This window comes from Podarcis tiliguerta (assembly GCF_965153285.1).
Source record: "Podarcis tiliguerta genome assembly, chromosome: Z".
Lineage (NCBI taxonomy): Eukaryota > Metazoa > Chordata > Lepidosauria > Squamata > Lacertidae > Podarcis > Podarcis tiliguerta.
The window spans coordinates 2,565,287-2,583,058 of NC_139553.1; the positions used below are offsets into that span (position 1 = coordinate 2,565,287).

The 17,772-nt window shown below is 46.9% G+C and overlaps 1 protein-coding gene across 10 annotated transcripts in view; it reads right to left on the reverse strand.

Annotated features, from left to right (window-relative positions):
• DAB2IP (DAB2 interacting protein) overlaps positions 1 to 17,772 on the reverse strand; it is a 312,170-nt gene that overhangs the window by 180,772 nt on the left and 113,626 nt on the right. For all 10 annotated transcript variants that reach the window (XM_083422907.1, XM_083422915.1, XM_083422919.1 and 7 more), the window contains exon 3: positions 5,783 to 5,901. In XM_083422907.1, coding sequence (XP_083279033.1) covers positions 5,783 to 5,901 — 119 coding nt within the window. The remainder of the gene's footprint in view (positions 1 to 5,782; positions 5,902 to 17,772) is intronic.

Genomic DNA, 17,772 nt, shown 5'->3' on the forward strand with positions numbered 1-17,772 from the left:
CGTGTAATCATTTGACCGTGAAAATGTTTGAAAAAAATAATTTAAAAATTATACAACAGAAAATAATAATAAGATGGTGAGTTATCAAGTTTTGATCTGCATTCAGAAAAGAGATTAATCTCGTCAGAAAAGATGCTGCAGCTGCTCCAAAAAGGTCAGTTTAGCACAATCCGTTGGCCTTGGCTAATTAAGCCCTTCCCCCTTGCTCCTTCGCTATGGTAGTTGAGTCAGTTCCAAGCTTGGCCTTGAGATCCAATGTCTCTCCTCCACATGCATTTCACGGAAGAAATGTTCTCCCAATTAAGCCTGCATACTCCTGCCAAGGGGGCTTGATTTGCAGCCTGGTTCTGAAGTGGCCGAGAGCAGAGATGAACCATCTAGCGCGGCCTGATAAGAGCTCCACGCCAGCACCGGCCATCAATCAGTGTGCCAGGAAGCTTGTTAACAAACAGCCGCTCTCGTAACACCACCCTCTGCTCGCTCTTAACGAGCCATTTGACCGGGCAAAGGATTGACGGGGAGTGGCGGACGAGGAGGCGGCTCTCGGTTCCAGAAATCTGGCTCGCACAGCAAAAAAACCAGCCGACGCAAGCCCCTTGTCCTGGTGCAAATAGAGAGCTTATAAGAAGAGCGCTGTTGGATCAGGCCAAAGGGGGGCCATCTAGCCTAGCATCTTGTTCTCATGGTGGCCACCCAGATGCCAGTGGGAAGTCGGCAAGCAGGGCCTGAGCACAAGAGCAACCCTCTCCCTTCCTGTGACTTTTAGGCAGAGCCTAAGCTATGGTGACTGCTGGCCATCAATAGCCCTCTCCTCCTCCATTAACTTGTCCAATCCTCTTTTAAAGCTATCCAGGTTGGTGGTCATCACTGCCTCCTGGTGGAGGAAGTTAACTTTGAGCTACATGAAGAAAACCCACAAAGAACACCCAGCACCACCTTCTGCTCAAAGTTGGGACCAGCCTCACACCCACCCACCCCGTCTCAACCCCCTTCCCCCATCAAGCTGTAATGTCTTGCAGAACAGACTCTGATGAGAGGGAGTTGTACCCCACCAACATCTGAAGGGCTCCATGTTAGTGAGATTTGGTCTACAGCAGATGTGGGGAACCTTTAACACCCCCCTCCAGATGTTGCTGAACTACCACTCCCATCACCCCTGGTCATTGGCCGTGCTTGGTGGAACTGATGGGAGTTGCAGTCAACCAACATTGGGAGGGCCGCCTGGTCTAGACCATACCCTTCATGGGAGAAAAGTGGAATATTCTTGAAACTCCCACAAACTACAGATTAAGCAGATGCATCCCCACCAGTTATTAGACAGCACAACATGGCAAATGCAATGTATATGCCAGGCAATCTGTATCTAGTGTAGCCCCAGGAAAAAATGAATTGATTCCCATTTTACAGATTGGGAAACTGAGGCAGAGGTTACAAGTTGGCTGCCAATCCAGTTCTTCTTGGCCCACCTCCCACACACTATTCCCTTGGCTCAATATTATCTCTACCCCTCTGATTGGTCCCTGTATCTGTTAGGCTCTATGACTGTCTACCTCCCACTGAGTTGTAAGGCCAGATTGGGAAGGGGGGCGGAACCTAATCATACATCAATGGGTTTGAAAAATACTTCAGCAACTGCAAGGTATAAAAGAGTGAGACCCTGTCAGCGTATAAGTCATGTGCTCAGAGACCCGCACTGCTTGCTGATTTGCTACAGGACCAAGTCCACAGGGTTACTCTGACTATAAAAAGTCCTTTGCAGCTTGGGACCAATAGACCTGTGAGATTGCTTCACCTGCATGCCCACGGGATCATTTCAGTCTGCAGAAGTAGCACTCTTATGGCCCCCATAATGCTTGCTCCACATTTGTGAGAAATTGTTCTCCACACCTGCACAGTGTATCTCCCTGCCTGTTGACACCAGGCAGGTTCCTTCACTGTGCTCTTCTCAGTGCCTGCTAAAAACATGTGTGCTTGTGCCAGCCTACCCAGATATATAGAATGCTGACAGCTGTTTTTAGTTTATTGTCAGTTTTAATTGTTTTTCTGATTGTTTTAAACTGGCTTCATTGATACAATTTTTATCGCTTTATTCTCTTTTGCAAACTGCTTTGAGGTCCTTGTTTCACAGTCAAGTAGTATACAAATTTCACAACATGAAATCATAAATAAATAAACGCAATGGCAAGCTATGCCTGGCATGGAGCTTTAGCATTTGTGTGCACCCACTGACATGAATGCGCACTATTGGAGCAATATGCAACCACTTCACGTGTTGAATTCCTGGAGAAGGAAACTCAGGATGGAGGTGAACTCTGCAGGACAACAACTCACACTGACAAGGCACACAGGAACCTGCCAGGTGAGATCATTTCTCCCTCCAGCCTGGTATTGTCGATTCCAGCCTTCCCCACCCTGTTTCCCTCCAGGCTGGGCTACCATCACTGGTGCAGGCTGGTCCACTAGGGCAAATGGAGCCCTGCCTCAATCTGCAATCAGCCATTCCCACCTGTTTGCCTTCTTGCTTATAACCAGTTCAGGGAGTGGCCCTGGATGCCAGCTGCCTCCTCCTTGGCCTCACTGTGGCCCTTGCATAACTCAGAAGGGAGGAGGATGATCAGACCAGCGACTCATACAGAGACGTACTGGAAGGGCTCATCTGTGGGCAGGTGTTTATGCTGCATCTCTGCTGGACTGAATGAGTCAATGACACCTCCCACAGAGACTTGCCCTGAGCTGAACCTTCTGCAGAGAGGGACCAAATGGCCTGTCTTTATTCTTTTCTCCCAATACCATAGTTGCTAGAGGAAGGAAAACCACATAGGTTTTTGATCAATCCATATGTACTGTGCAGCTGTTTCCTTTTCAGCCCCTTAAAACCATTTCTCTTCATTATACTGGGTTTTGATTCCCCCCCCACCTTTTCTTGGACCAGATGCAGAATTCACCCTATGTGATATTCTTAGCTTCTTTTAAGATGAGCAAGCAAATCAACCAAGATTCTAGTCCTTAAGACTGAAAAGGCAAATTTCCAAGTGTTACATGAGGGCAATGCTTGGTGACATGTCCAAAGAATATAGTTGTGAAGCTGAGCAGCATGTTCAGGGTCTAAGTGACAGAGGTCCAGTGCCACACCCTCTTCTCCACCCCTCCCCATTTATAATTTTGTGTAAATTATGCATCAGTGAGAAATGAAATGCACACAATGTCCTCTTTGGGTTCTCACAGTTGAAAAGCAGGTGATACATTTCCCCAAATATCTAAGCAAACCAACCAACCCACCACCCAGTGTGCTTAATTTGCATATAAGGCATACAGATTGCAAAACCCAGGTTTTCTCTGTGCATAGACATCACAAAACACCTTTTGTTTTGTTTGTTGCATTGTTCCCCAGCTTGCTTCTCAAGACGCACCCACAACACTATTGGTCTACACTCTGCTTCTGAATGCTCAGCAGACAAGAGCAAAAATTAGCCCACCCGAGATTCTGAAGGAGCTTACTCAATAATCAACAAGATGGTGGCTGCAGCCAGATTTCCAAAAGGTGAGCTGGGAAAGTGTGTGTGTGTGTGTGTGTGTGTTTGGGAGGTGGTGAGAATCAAGACACAGTCAATGCAAAAGGTGGATGTGTGTGCACTCAGGTGGGCTGCCTGTTCCCATTTAAAGACCAGTTCTGTTGCAGACAGCTCTTCATGTTGCAAAAGATTTAAGCCAACCGTGGATAAGGGAAGCTGGGCGTGGTCAAAGCAGGCAGGCAGAAAAAAGGAGGGGGGAGAAATCTGTGAAATCTACGAAGGAATATACACGACTGCCTTTGTGGGAACAGCACGGCTGGCGACAGAGAAAGCTCACCCATGCTCAATGGGGTCTGCAGTCAGTGGGATAGGACTGAAGGCAGGTGGTTATGAGAAGTGATTGATTATTTAAAAGGAAGAGAAGTGTCAGGGGTGAACGCTACTGAAAACTGGGCTGGAAGTCCTGCTCCTGTCCCCAGATGCACGGGGCGTAGGGGGGTGGCCCTCCACACTCCAATTTTCAAATTATTATTTAGAAATGAACAGAAACAAATGAAATTGATTTAAAATACCAGATGTGCTTTGACACTGGCCGGTTGCTCCCCCCAGAGGAGCAAAGTGGTTCTTTCCTGCCTCCCTCCAGTTCACATGGAGATCAAAGTTGTGCATTTCTCCATAGGCACCCCATAGTTACTATTTCAACAGCACCTTCCACCCCACCATCATCCATCACCTTAACGATCTGCCTGGCATGCTGCTGCTGATATCCCAAATAACACAGGCAAATATGACACGCACACCCAACTGCTGCATTGGATCTTTAGTCCCTGTCCCAGATGCCAACTCAGAAACCTTGTCTGCACACTGACCATAACAACCCACCATATATTCAGCTTACAAGAGGTCATGTTCTCTTAGGCACAAACCAAGGTGCCCTTTCAGAGGTCCCTACCCTTATGCCACACCTCAGATGCCCCTAAAACAGACACAGGTTGTGCTGCTGTTGCTGTTTTTAAAAGGGCACTTTGCAGGGCACCCAGATGAAATTTTGGAACAATGCTCAGAGTCAGACCATGTTTGCTTGAAAGCACCCTGGATAATTAAGCATCCCTGGTAGGAAAACCCACAGATTAGCACCAGATTCTGTGGACAAAGTAGGACTAGGGTATTGTGCTCCTCTTCCCAGAAATATTTTCACCAAATCTTTGCAAGCAAGTCTTCTCCCCTCCACTTTAAAATAAAAATGGAGAATAAGGTCACTCTGAACAACTCTTGGACCTCACCCCCCCCAAGTTCAAAAACAAAGTCACTCAAGGTATTGGGGTGGTTGTGGCAGTTACACATATGCCCACAATCTGAAAACAATCTGATAAGCTCCCAAACAAGGTGATACGAGACCTGTCACAACTTGCCCAATATTTCATCACGTGCCTCACCTGGTGCACACAAATCGCATCCCTTTGGATCTAACCACAACACACACAGTGGTACCTCGGTTTAAGAACAGCCCTGTTTATGAACTATTTGGTTTACGAACTCCGCAAAACCGGAAGTAGTGTTCCAGTTAGCGAACTTTTCCTCGCTCTAAGAACGGAATCCAAATGGTGGAAGGGCACCGGCAGTGGGAGGCCTCATTAGGGAAAGTGTGCCTTGGTTTAAGAACGGATTTGGTTTAAGAACGGACTTCTGGAACGGATTAAGTTCATAAACCGAGGTATCCCTGAAGAAAAACCCACATTGCCCTTCTGTTCTGGTACATCAAGGGGGGGGGGGAGTCTCAATGACCCTTGGCACCACGTACCAAGACCCCAACCCACCACACAGTAGTTGTCTGTGGGAGATGTGCGCCTCATTGCTAATCATACACATCCATCTGTAGGAAAGGGCGATTCTTAATGCACCGTAATCTCCCGCACTCTTGCATTTCCAGTGCCAGTTCAACAAGCTGGTCGGAAACCGAGTGTTTCATTTTGCCTCTCCCCGACCGCGCCATAGGCAGGTTCCCCATCACACTGGACGTATTTCTGCAACACGCGTATACGCAAAAGCATAAAACAAAACATTCGCAGCCACCACCGCGAAGGAAGCGGGAGGTAAGAATGAATCTAAACCATCATTTGGTGTAATTAAATGAGCCGCCACCAGCTACTCAGCCCGGCCCTTCGCTCTGGCTTGGCCTGAGGTGAGCGCACGACTCAGGCAACAGCAAAAGGAAATCAATGCCCTCGTTTGGGCGTCCACAGTTGCGCGCGCCACCCCGGGCCCCTCACCTTTCATTGTCCACGTTCTTGAAGCCAGGTAGAATGTGCCGGAAGCTGCTGTTCCTGTCGAGCTTGGGTTGGCTCTTTGTCCTTTTGATGGAGCCTTTAAGGCGCCGGCTCAGGAACCCCTGCGGGGAGACAGAGGGAGGCGGAAATTACCGGGACGGGCAGAGGGGACAGATGCGCATCCGTTCGGGCGAGTTCTGAGCCCTGGCTCTCCCGCGGCAGCAGTGGCACCGTGAGGGCGGGGGGTGGGTGGGTGGGGGGGAGAGAGGAATGCTGGCTTCTGCCTCTCTGCCGCGGCACAAATATTCCATCCAGCCCCTGCTCAGAGAAGCCGGCGCTGCTACGTTGGCGCGAGACTCCCCTAAGCCTCGGTTGCCTTAGCAACCACCCGCTCTCACACACCCCTTTTTCAAAAAATGCCACCGAGATACAAGACAAGCATATTGCAACTCCTGGCACATCGAAGAAACGCTCTCGTGTGGGAGGTAGTGGGGGGGTGGGGCAGAAGGGAGTTTGATCTGTCACTATGACCGAGAGACCCCGTGCCCACCGCGGGAGGGGGGCGGCGGGGGGAGGCAAAGGTGAGAGACCTTGTGGCAATGGAAAGGTGGGCAAGTTGACCAACGTTCAGCTGGGAATGTGAGTTGGGATCAAACACACATACAAAAGCATATGAGATCACCTTTGAAATGAAAACCTTGCGGGAAAGGTAGCTGCAGAATTGAATGCGGCTTTAGAGATGATAGATAGATAGATATAGATATGAGATTAACCCTTCGAATGCAAACCTTGGGGAAGAGGTACCTACAAAACTGAATGGGGCTCCCGACTTAAGCCAACTCCATGGGGTCCCACCCACTGATAGTCCCAATAGGGATGGAAAAGCAAAAAGCCATTTTCAGATAGAGGCACATATTCCATTGCTCTGTTTCCACTAACAGGCTGAGCTGTGTGGTTCTAGAGTGCCACCTAGAGAGGCAATACCAGCCCACCTGAACCCTGGGTGTTCCATCAGCTGACACTCCGCCAAAGGGCCAATCACAGCCCACCAGACCCCATTAAAGACCCAAGTTCAGAGCTTTCCTCTCAGTAGGAGCAACTCATCTCTAGTGTGAGGACACCAGTTAAGCTCCTGCGCCCTTACGTCTAGCACACCTGATTTCAGCTATGCATTTTCCTCTGGCCCCTTGCATCCTTGCTTAGTGGTGTGAGATTTGGGCCTCCTTGGGACCACATACCTTAAAAGGTAAAGGTACCCCTGACCTTTAGGTCCAGTCGCGGATGTCTCTGGGGTTGCGGCGCTCATCCCGCTTTACTGGCCGAGGGAGCCGGTGTACAGCTTCCGGGTCATGTGGCCAGCATGACTAAGCCACTTCTGGCGAACCACAGCAGCACACCGAAACAGCATTTACCTTCCCGCCAGAGTGGTACCTATTTATCTACTTGCACTGGTGTGCTTTCTGACTGCTAGGTTGGCAGGAGCAGGGACCGAGCAACGGGAGCTCACCCCGTCGTGGGGATTCGAACTGCCGACCTTCTGATCAGCAAGTCCTAGGCTCTGTGGTTTAACCCACAGCGCCACATACCTTATTATATAATAAAATTGTAAAGTCTTTGAATCACCACGTTAGTTTATTTATTTGCCTAAAAGCATTCCTAAACCACTTAATATTTTAAGTCTCCAAGCAGTGTGCAGGATACGAACATAAAAACTGTCGCTAGGAATGGAGCCCCTCTATCCATAGGCAATCTACCTCAGAGTACAAAGCACCTTCAACATAAAACCAGGGAGATTTACTGCCTCTGTGCCTAGCTTGTGGGCTTCCCAGAAGCACCTGAGTAGTCAGGTATGAGACCAGGATGCTAGAGAGGAAAACCTTTGGATCTCCTCAATGCTCCAAGCTCTTGTCGCACAGTTCTTTTCATGCAAAGTTCATATCTTGGTGCAAAGTCCATATCTGGATTTGAAGCAACATTAAGGGCAGAAGGCTGGACTTGAGAGAACAGGATGGGTCTTGAAGAGGCAACTGGAAGGATATCAGACTCTATCTCATTATCCAGCTTTAGCCAAAGAAGAGAACTGCAATTAACAGACTGTAGCCAGAGTATGTCAGGGTAATCCCTGATCTCCATAAATGAGACTTCACCAAGACAGTAACTTCCACATGTTTTGTGTAGTAGCAAATTTAAAAGTGCAGAGTCCCTTCATGACAATCACAGCCACCTCCACTTCTCAGATTATACAACCTCATTAGTTTATATAATAATTTTATAATTATGCAATAATTAGGAATGCATTGCGACAATCAGTGCATTGCCTTTCAGCTGGATCCAGTATTTTCTGTGCACATCAATGGACAAATGATTTGGAGAGCCCAATGACATATTCCGGAGTGACTTTGTTCCATTTTATGTAACCTCAGAACTTGCACCCCTTGCCTTGTGTTTTCTGTTTTCCAAGATGCTTAGCTTTGGAGCACACAGGATGCTTTCTCCTCAGTGTTCTTCCCATGTGTTTTCTCTGGGGAGACTGGGGAGACCCTGGGAGCCCATCCTCAGTGGCCGACTCACCTCTTTTCACTCTGATTGACTCCAGTTGACACACAGCATGAGAAGACTTCAGCAACTCAAAAGCTCCTTTTCCATGCGGATTGGGTGGCCTGAGGACGCTGGTGGCAGGGACCCCTCCAAAGGCTCTGCCACAGAAATAGCAGCAGGTCTTGGACCTCCTACAGCCCCTGATTGCTACACCTCTGGACTACAACTCCCATCAGTCACAGGGGCTGATGGGAGTTGTAATCACAAACATCTGGCCTGCATCACACTTTGCCTACATGGCACACTGCGTAATCCTCAGTGCGCACCATGCTTGGACCTCCCATACATCTTTGGGGTCATTGTCACAGTGTGCTCATCCACGGCCGGACACCCCTGGCAGCACATTGATAACAGCGGTGTGCCTTCCATGAAAACTGCAGCGGCCTTAAAATATGCAGATTGCTATCTTCACAGCTATAGCTCTGCCCCCATGGTCAGATGCAGCAATGCTCCTGAATGCCAGTTGCTGGAAGCAGCCCCAGGAGCGTTCTGTGCTCTTGTACTCAAATGCTGCTTACAGGTTTCCCGCTAAGGCATCTGGCTGGCACCTGTGAGAACGGGATGCTGGACTAGGTGGGATTCCTTTGGCCCAATCCAGCAGGCTCTTCTCATGTTCTTTTCCCAGGCACTCAGTTCCTGGTGCTGGTCTGTGCTCTGTGCAATATTTGTATTGTGGGCAGATTATTGGAAAGTGGCGCACGAGAAACTCAAGGTCTTCAGCGACACTTTTTCCTTTTTGAAAGACAGGAGAACATACCAGCTGACTCTATTCCTTTATCCGTCTGCCTTCTCCATTCAGGTAATTGTACCTTCCTTATCACCATGGCTACAGAGAACCTGAGGAAATCATATACCGGCATTGTTCAGTGTGAGGGGAAGAGTCTGTGCTTGCGTGTGTGTGCTTGCGTGCTGTCCAGGGAGAAATCCACACAGGCATCTTTGATCCTCACCTGACCACCTTTATCCAACCAACTGGAAATTTCTGGCAGCCCCCTCCCCATTTCTTTAATGCAAGTCAGGCTGAAATTCAACAGGAAAAGCCCTTTCTTTTCTGACTCTCACCCGCCCCTCCTGGTTCCACTTCACAATCAAAATAAGACAGCATCATGAAAAAAAGTGGGGAAGCTGTGACCTTCCAGGGATACAAATCCCATGAGCCCCAGCCAGGATGGCCAATGACCAGGGATGATGAGAGTTGTAGTCCAGCAACATCTGGCAGGGCACAGGTTCCCCATCCTTCTGTGGGTTAAATGGACTGCCAACTGGATCCAGCAGGAATCTTCATGCGGCTCCCCTCTACCCATGGTACAAGGCATACAGTGGTACCTCGGGCTAAGAACTTAATTCGTTCTGGAGGTCTGTTCTTAACCTGAAACTGTTCTTAACCTGAAGCACCACTTTAGCTAATGGGGCCTCCTGCTGCCATTGCATGATTTCTCTCTTCTCATCCTGAAGCAAAGGTACTATTTCTGGGTTAGCGGAGTCTGTAACCTGAAGTGTCTGTAACCTGAAGCGTGTGTAACCCGAGGTACCACTGTATTGGCATATTGTTGTGCACACCCCAATCTCCAAGCGGTCAACGGAGACTGTACTGTTTTCAGAAGACATGGCTTTATTTACACATCTATACAACCTAAGCATAGGATAGAGGGACTCACAGCATTTATTCCCTGACAGATCTTGCTTGCCTATTACGGTTCCTGGGAAGCCCCAAGTTTTGGGTCCAGCACAAAACAGGCAGGTCTCGGCGTATCCAGCTTCTAGCAGCAGCCCAACTATCTCACACAGCTCTCTTAGGCACAGCTCACCTGGTCTATTGTTCTCCATCTTAGGATGGCATGGCATCCAGCCAGGTGTGAAAGGACCACCCATTTGTCTCTATCACCCATAGTAGAAGAACTGAGGATCATCCAGCAAAATATAGATCCAGGACAGAGAATGGAAAGGACTTAGTGATGTCTCTGGACATTACTCTGGACAACAAGACCCTACGCATGGCTGTCATTGGGAACCCCCACCTCGGATTCTCATTCCCCCAACCATCCCTGTACCAGCTCCACAACACAAGACTGTGCCATGTGGCATCATTACAAGGTGTCAGGCATAGTCCTTAACTGGCACAGGAGACAAAGTCCTCAGACACCCTACAAGCTACGTACCCAGAGGAGCAAGCAGGGTGCCCTCCAGCCCATCCTGAGGATCCACTTGAGGGGCTCCTGGGGGGGGGGGAACCCACTGAAAAAAGGGGAAGGGCCTTGCAAACAGAAGGTTCCAGGTTCCGTCCCCAGTGGCATCTCAATATAAGGCTAGCAGAGACTCCCAGCTGAAATCCTGGAGAGATGCTGCCAGCTGGCCTACTGAGCTAGATGGACAACTGGTCTGTCATGTTATAAGGCAACTTCCTGTGTTCCTACCTTCCTAACTCTTGGCACTGTCAAGAGGAGGTGAAGGTAGACCCGAAGAACACTGGTGTCCAAAGACCCAAGCTAAAGAGCGAGGACAGAGGATGTGCCTGTGGACCCAAAGTCGATGCACAGCTCATGAGTAAGTGGTCCTCAGGAACAAGCACCCCTTCATTCACAGCAGCTGTGGTGAGGAAGTCAGAACATCTATTATGGTCTCCCTAGTCCGTCTTCCAGCTGCTGGAAACAAGAGCATGGGAGGTCTCTGGGTTCCTGTGCTGGATTCTAATGATGCTGCCTTGCTGAGGTGTGCCTTGCCTGAACTCCCTTGATAAGAACGTAAGAAGAGCCTGTTGCCAGAAGCAGAGCTACCTGCTTTGGCACCTGGAGCAGCGGGGGGTGGGGCTAGCTGGCCCGTAGGGGCGGGGCTAGATGCAGGCATGGTGAGCATCCCTAGCCGCCCGCCGAGCGAGCGTCAGGGGAGGGGTGCCACTAGCCTCCTGCCGCCTGCGGCAAGGATCCGGGGTGTGTGGCAAGTGTGGGGGGCACACGGTGATGTCCCCCCCAGGATGGAACCCAGAGCAGGCTGCACCCCCCCCCTTCCTCTGCCAGTGGCTGCTGCATCAGGTCCAGCATTCTGTTCTCACAATGACCAAGCAGATGCCCACTGTGGGAAACCAGGAAGTGGGATTCGCACACAAGAGCAACACACTTTCCACCTATGGTTTCCAGCAACTGGTATTCAGAAGCATTGCTGCCTCTGATCATTGAGGCAGAGCATAGCCACCATGAATAATAATAATAATAATAATAATAATAATAATAATAATAATAATAATTTTATTTATACTCCGTCCTCCCCAGCCAAGACTGGGCTCAGGGTGGCTACCAACAGGTATAAAAACAATTGATTAAAATACAACTTAAGATTAAAATACAACCTTAAAATGCGGTCTCATTTCAGTAGGAACTCAAATCAACAACTTTTGGGGGATGAAAACGTCAAAGGCCAGCTATCCAAACTGGTCCTACGTGGGCCAGAAAAAAGCCTGGGAAGTCCCCAAATAGGAGTTCCATCACAGAAGGAGAAAGGAAAGAGGGGGAGGGGATCAAGTTGATTCCAAGCCAAAGGCGAGGCAGAACACTGATGGCCTTATCCTCCTCTGTGAATCTGTCGAATCCCCTTTTGAAGCCATCCAAGCTTTGGCCAATGCTGCTTCCTCCCTTTGGGACAGAGTTCCATCGTTAATGCTGGGAGCCCCTGCAGCCTATGTTCAGGTTGTATAGATGCGAAAATAAAACCATGTAGCAGACAGAAGACACCACAGTCTCCGCCGATGCTGATTCCAAGGAAACCAAAGCTTGGGTAAGCATCTGGGACCACTAAAGTCTCTCACCAGTCAAAGACTGGGGGTGTGCAACAATATTTTAAGCATGCATAAAGTACGTGGCTGGGAATCTTCCCTCCCCCTGTAAACCAACAAACCAACAAACACACAAAAACAAAAACAAACAAACCTGTCGCAAGATTTCTGACAATTCACGCACTTCTAGGGCATTACAAAGTTTGGAGCCTTTTCCAAATCAATCTAATAATGTTCATGTTTAAGCATCTTCAGCTTGCCTTGTATAAAATGTGGGAGATTTATTTTCCGATGGAGAGCACTAGATCCCAATCAGAAACACGCTTTTGAAACCCCAGACACAGGCACGAGAGTGGGAAGACGAGTGTCTTTGAGATTAAAGGAGATAATAATCGCCAACTGACAGAAATTTATTCACCCTCCTATAAATCTAAACTTCGACATCACTTTCTTCAAGCATAATCATCCTGGCTTGAGTACTTGCTATCAGCAGCAAATCATACTGCGTGCCCTGTTTTTTCCCTTCCTCTCGTCTGCCTTTTATAGGGCAGAGGCAGCTTTGAGAGGGGATGAAAGGAAATAATTTACAGCAGACCTTGACGATGCCCCCTGTGATTCAAGGGGACCCCTTTGAGCCCACAAGCAGGGCAAGAAAGTAAAAGCCCCCTCTTGTTGCTGCTCCGGGTGTTCAGAGGTAGACTGCCCCTGAAAAAGGAGGCTCCATGCATAAGGGCATCTGAAGAGCCTTGTTGTTGGAGCAGATCATCTTGACCAGGGCCAAGTTCAAGGTGCTACGATTTTTATTTTTCCAATTCATCAATACCTCTATTTTTGCAATAATAAGAGCACAAAGAGTCCATTCATATTGTCCCTTTGTTAGATTCCATGTGCTGAGTATATAATTCAAAAGGATATTTTCCTCTGCAAATGTAAGATTATTCCATGCAGTCATGTTGATTGTCTCTATTACTTTCTGCCCAAAATTAATCAATATAGGGCATTGTACAAACATATGTTTTTGAGAAGCATTATCTCTGTTCCATCTCCAGTAGTTAGATGTCTTAGCTAGTCCTTTCATAAACAAGTGTAATGGGTCCAATTAGTTCTAAATATTATTTTTCATTGAATGAGTCCTATTCTGAGGTCCAGAGACACCCTTATTATAGAACTTACGCAATCTTCAACAATTTAACAATATTCAGAATTCATTTTTATAAATACTGTATTAGGTTAATGTCTGGTTAACTGCAATAACAATTTTTGTTGTTGTTGTAATGCATACAATTTTTTGTTGCAGTTCTGTTTTGTTTTCCAAATGGGTACTATTTCTTTTCTTCTTCTTCTTTGTGTCATCTTACTCTGTGCGCTTGTAATCATGTACAGTCATACCTCGGGTTACAGACGCTTCAGGTTGCATTTTTTTGGGTTGCGGACCGCCGAAATCCGGAAGTACCGGAACAGATTACTTCTGGTTTTCGGCGGTCGCGCATGCACAGAAGCGCTAAATCACACTGTGCGCATGCGCAGAAGTGCCGAATCACAAGGGCGCCCCTGAGAGGCTGGTGCCCTGGCGCAATGAACCACTAAGACCAATGAGAAAGACAGCTCTGGCTACCATCTCTTTTTAGCTGGTGGTGCTGGGGGGATTTAATCTGCCACCTTCTGCAGGCAAAGCATATATTCCATCCCTGTGGCATAACCCCTTCTTGCTAATACTGCTGAATCCAAACAAATTAATATTAGTAGCCAATCCCAATACGATAAGATGCCAAAGTGGACTCTGTTCCCGCACCTGTTGCCTCTTTTTCTGAATTTTGGGGAAGTGTGCTTAGAGTTGGACGTGCAATACTGTACATCCCTACTGTGTCCCCTTCTGCTGATGGGGAGAAGGATAAGTGGTAAGCACCAGACTCCAGCATAAGTGCAACTATTATAACCAGAAAAGTCAAAGTGCCTATACAGTGGTGCCCTGCAAGACGACTGCCTTGGAAGACGAAAAACTCGCAAGACGAAAGAGTTTTTCGTTTTCTGAGTTGCTTTGCAAGACGGATTTCCCTATGGGCTTGATTCGCAAGACAAAACGTCTTGCGCCTTTTTTTAAAACCGCCAATGCATTCCTATGGGAAACCGTCAATACGCAGTGGTGCTTCGCAAGACGAAAAAACTCGTAGAATGAAAAAACTCACAGAACGAATTAATTTCATCTTGCGGGGCACCACTGTAATGACATTGGCTAGCCTTCACTTCTCCCTGTTTTCTTCTCGCGTGCTAGACATTATACCATGAGCTTCTTGGAACAGGAGCTTGTCCCTCCTGATACGTGCTAGATAGCACTAAGAGCTCTGAATAAATCATAGAATTGCAGAGCAGGAATAGATGCCTGAGGTCATCTAGTCCAACCCCCTGCAATGCTGCAATTGCAAGAATCGCAACTAAATAATCCTTGGCCAATGGCTATCCAACCTCTGCTTTAAAACCTCAAGTAGAGGAGAGTCTGCCAGCTGTTGAGGCAATCTGTTCCAAATAATAATAATAATAATAATAATAATAATAATAATAATAATAATATTTATTTGTACCACATCCATCTGGCTGGGCTTCCCCAGCCACTCTGGGTGGCTTCCAACAAAGATTAAAAATGCATTAAAATGTCACACATTAAAAGCTTCCCTATACAGGGCTGCCTTCAGATGTCTTCAGAATGTCAGGTAGTTGTTCTTCTCTTGGACATCTGGTGGGAGGGCGTTCCGCAGGGCGGGTGCCACTACTGAGAAGGCCCTGTGCCTGGTTCCCTGTAACTTGGCTTCTTGCAGTGAGGGAACTACCAGAAGGCCTTCAGAGCTGGACCTCAGTGTCCGGGCGGAACAATGGGGATGGAGACGCTCCTTCAGGTCTACTGGACCGAGGCCGTTTAGGGCTTTAAAGGTCAGCACCAACACTTTGAATTGTGCTCGGAAACGTACTGGGAGCCAACATAGGTCTTTCCAGACCTGTGTTATGTGGTCTTGGCAGCTGCACAGCTCTTACCCTCAGAAAGATATTCCTAATGTTTAGTTGGAGTCTTTCTTCTTGTCATTTGAATCCATTGGTTCAGGTTCTACCCTCCAGAGCAGCAGAAAACAAACCCCTTCAGAAATTTGAAGATGGCTATCTTATCACCTCTCAGTCTCCTCTTTTCTAAGCTAAACATATCCAACTCTCTCAACTGTTACTCCTAAGGCGTAGTTTCCAGACCCCAGATCATCTTGGTCGCCCTCCTCTGCACACCTTCCAGCTTGTCAATATCCTCCTTAAACTGTGGCACCCAGAACTGGGCATGAGTCTCCAGGTGGGGTACGACCAAGGCAGAATAGAGCTATGACTTCCCTTGAGCTGGACATTCTACTTCTGTTGATGCAGCCTAGAATTAGCTTTTATTTTTCCTGCAGCATCACACTGTTGAGCTTGTGGTCAGAGCTTGAGGTCAGAGCTTGTGGTCTACTTAAGACCCCTAGATCCTTTTCACATGCATTGCTGGCAAGCTAGCTGTCCCCAATCTTATTATTTGTGTATCTGTTTATTCCTAAATAACAGTAAACTTCAGTACATTTCATGCTTTTCCAAAGCTTGAAAGGATAGGAAGTTTATTGAAAAAATTCGCTATATATATGGTTTCATATATGTATTTAAAAATCATGCTTATCTATCATAATTTCCAGGATAGTTTGACATTAAGCAAAACCCCATCTCTCCAAGCAATGCAAAATGCCTTTGCTGCATCTATATCCAACCATTCTGATGACTGTTAATAATGGGGCACGATGGGTTTTTCTTTTTTTAATACGATAAGGAAGCATAGAGAGACCCCTGCCCTTTCTACAATTGCATAAGTATTGAACAATCTCCTCTCGAAGAAGCTGGAGAAGATGGCAACAAGATCCGCATATTGTTTTCAATAATTTAATTGCAAAGCCCCCAAGACAGTACGTATGTTCAAAACACATCCTGAATATGTGGAGATCTGCTTGGCAATCCATCAATCTTCTGCTCACCCCGATGGCTTCCCTCCCTCCTTCCCTCCCTCCACATCTTTCCCTTAGCATCTAAACATTTGTATTTTTGTATGTGTGAGTGAACAGCATAGATTTTGTGGCAATTAGGATTAGTAATGATTTTGTACCTACTTGTTTAGCACTGGAATTAATGCACCATTTTAATTTGTCCCTCCAACTCTTAACAAACAAGAAATGATTCTAAAAACACCACTCTGGCCATTGGAAGCTATAGTGGTAAAGAAAAAGAACATGATAGAAGGGTGGACAACTTGTAGAAATTTATTAAAACAAGAGGGAGGAGAGTATAAATTAAAAGAATTTAAGGAATTATCAGGAACGTTAACATACAATATCATCATTTGAACAAAGTATTTAAGAAAGATAAGATATGAGGGTTTCGGGAAGAAATATCACAGCTGGAGAGAGACCTGTTGGAATGTAATGTAAAAGTGTATAAAATATAATTGGAATGGGAGACAAAGGATGAGCAAGTGAAATCCTCAATGATACATTGGGCAATAGAGATCGGTCTTAATATGGATATGGAAGCATGGGAACGATTGTGGAATATGGATATAAAATTTACAGCATGTTATGGTCTAAGAGAAAATTATATGAAAAGGATATATCGATGGTACCTAACAATGAGTAAATTGGCAAAAATGTATAAATCCAAATCAAATAAGTGCTGGAAATGTAAAGAGAAAGAAGATTCTTTTTATCATATGTGATGGTCTTGTATAGAGTTACCTGATGTCCCCGGTTCCTGGGGCAGTCCCCGGATTTGCAAATCTGTCCCCGGGAAACGTGGAAGTGGCAGCCTCAGCAGAGCGGTGCCAGCCTGGTGGCGCAGTTGGCTCTGGCTGGCTTCAGGAGCTGCTCGCTGATGTTGCGCCACCCATTTTTCCTGCGCCATGGCAGCAAACAGCTCCTGAAGCCAGCCAGAGCCAACTGCACTACCAGGCTGGCCCCTCCTGGGCAACGGCCGCCCGCCTGTGACTCTTGAGCCTTCCCTGATCTGCCAAAACAAAGGGGGAAGGAGGAAGGAGATCGAGGAAGGCTTGGGAGTCATGGGCAGGTGCTGCACAGTTTCCCAGTTTTTAAAAAAGCTCATTTCTGTTTCACAGGGTGCAAAAGAAAGAAGGGCTTTGCACCTTTATACAATATGCACGTGTGCTTCAGCCCAGGGTCTTTGGCCTCACCATCCACAGTACTGACTCCCTGTTGCTACTCAGCTTCCTAAATAAATAAATAAATAGTCCCCGGATTCATTGGAAAAAAATCTGGTAACTATAGTCTTGTAGTAAGGTTAAAGCTTACTGGAAAATGATATACACAGTGAATTGAAATTATGTTTAAAATAACGTTTGTAAAACAAACAAACCCAGAAGCTTTTCTTTTGGGAATTATAGGGACAGAACTACTCAAACTGTATAGAAATTTATTCATATATGTGACTAGAGTGGCAAGAATGCTACTTGCCCCAAAATGGAAAGAAGCAGAAGTCCCAGCAAAAGAAGAATGGATACAAAAACTTGTGGAATATGCAGAAATGACAAAACTTACCAGAAAAATAAGAAAACAAGATAACAAAC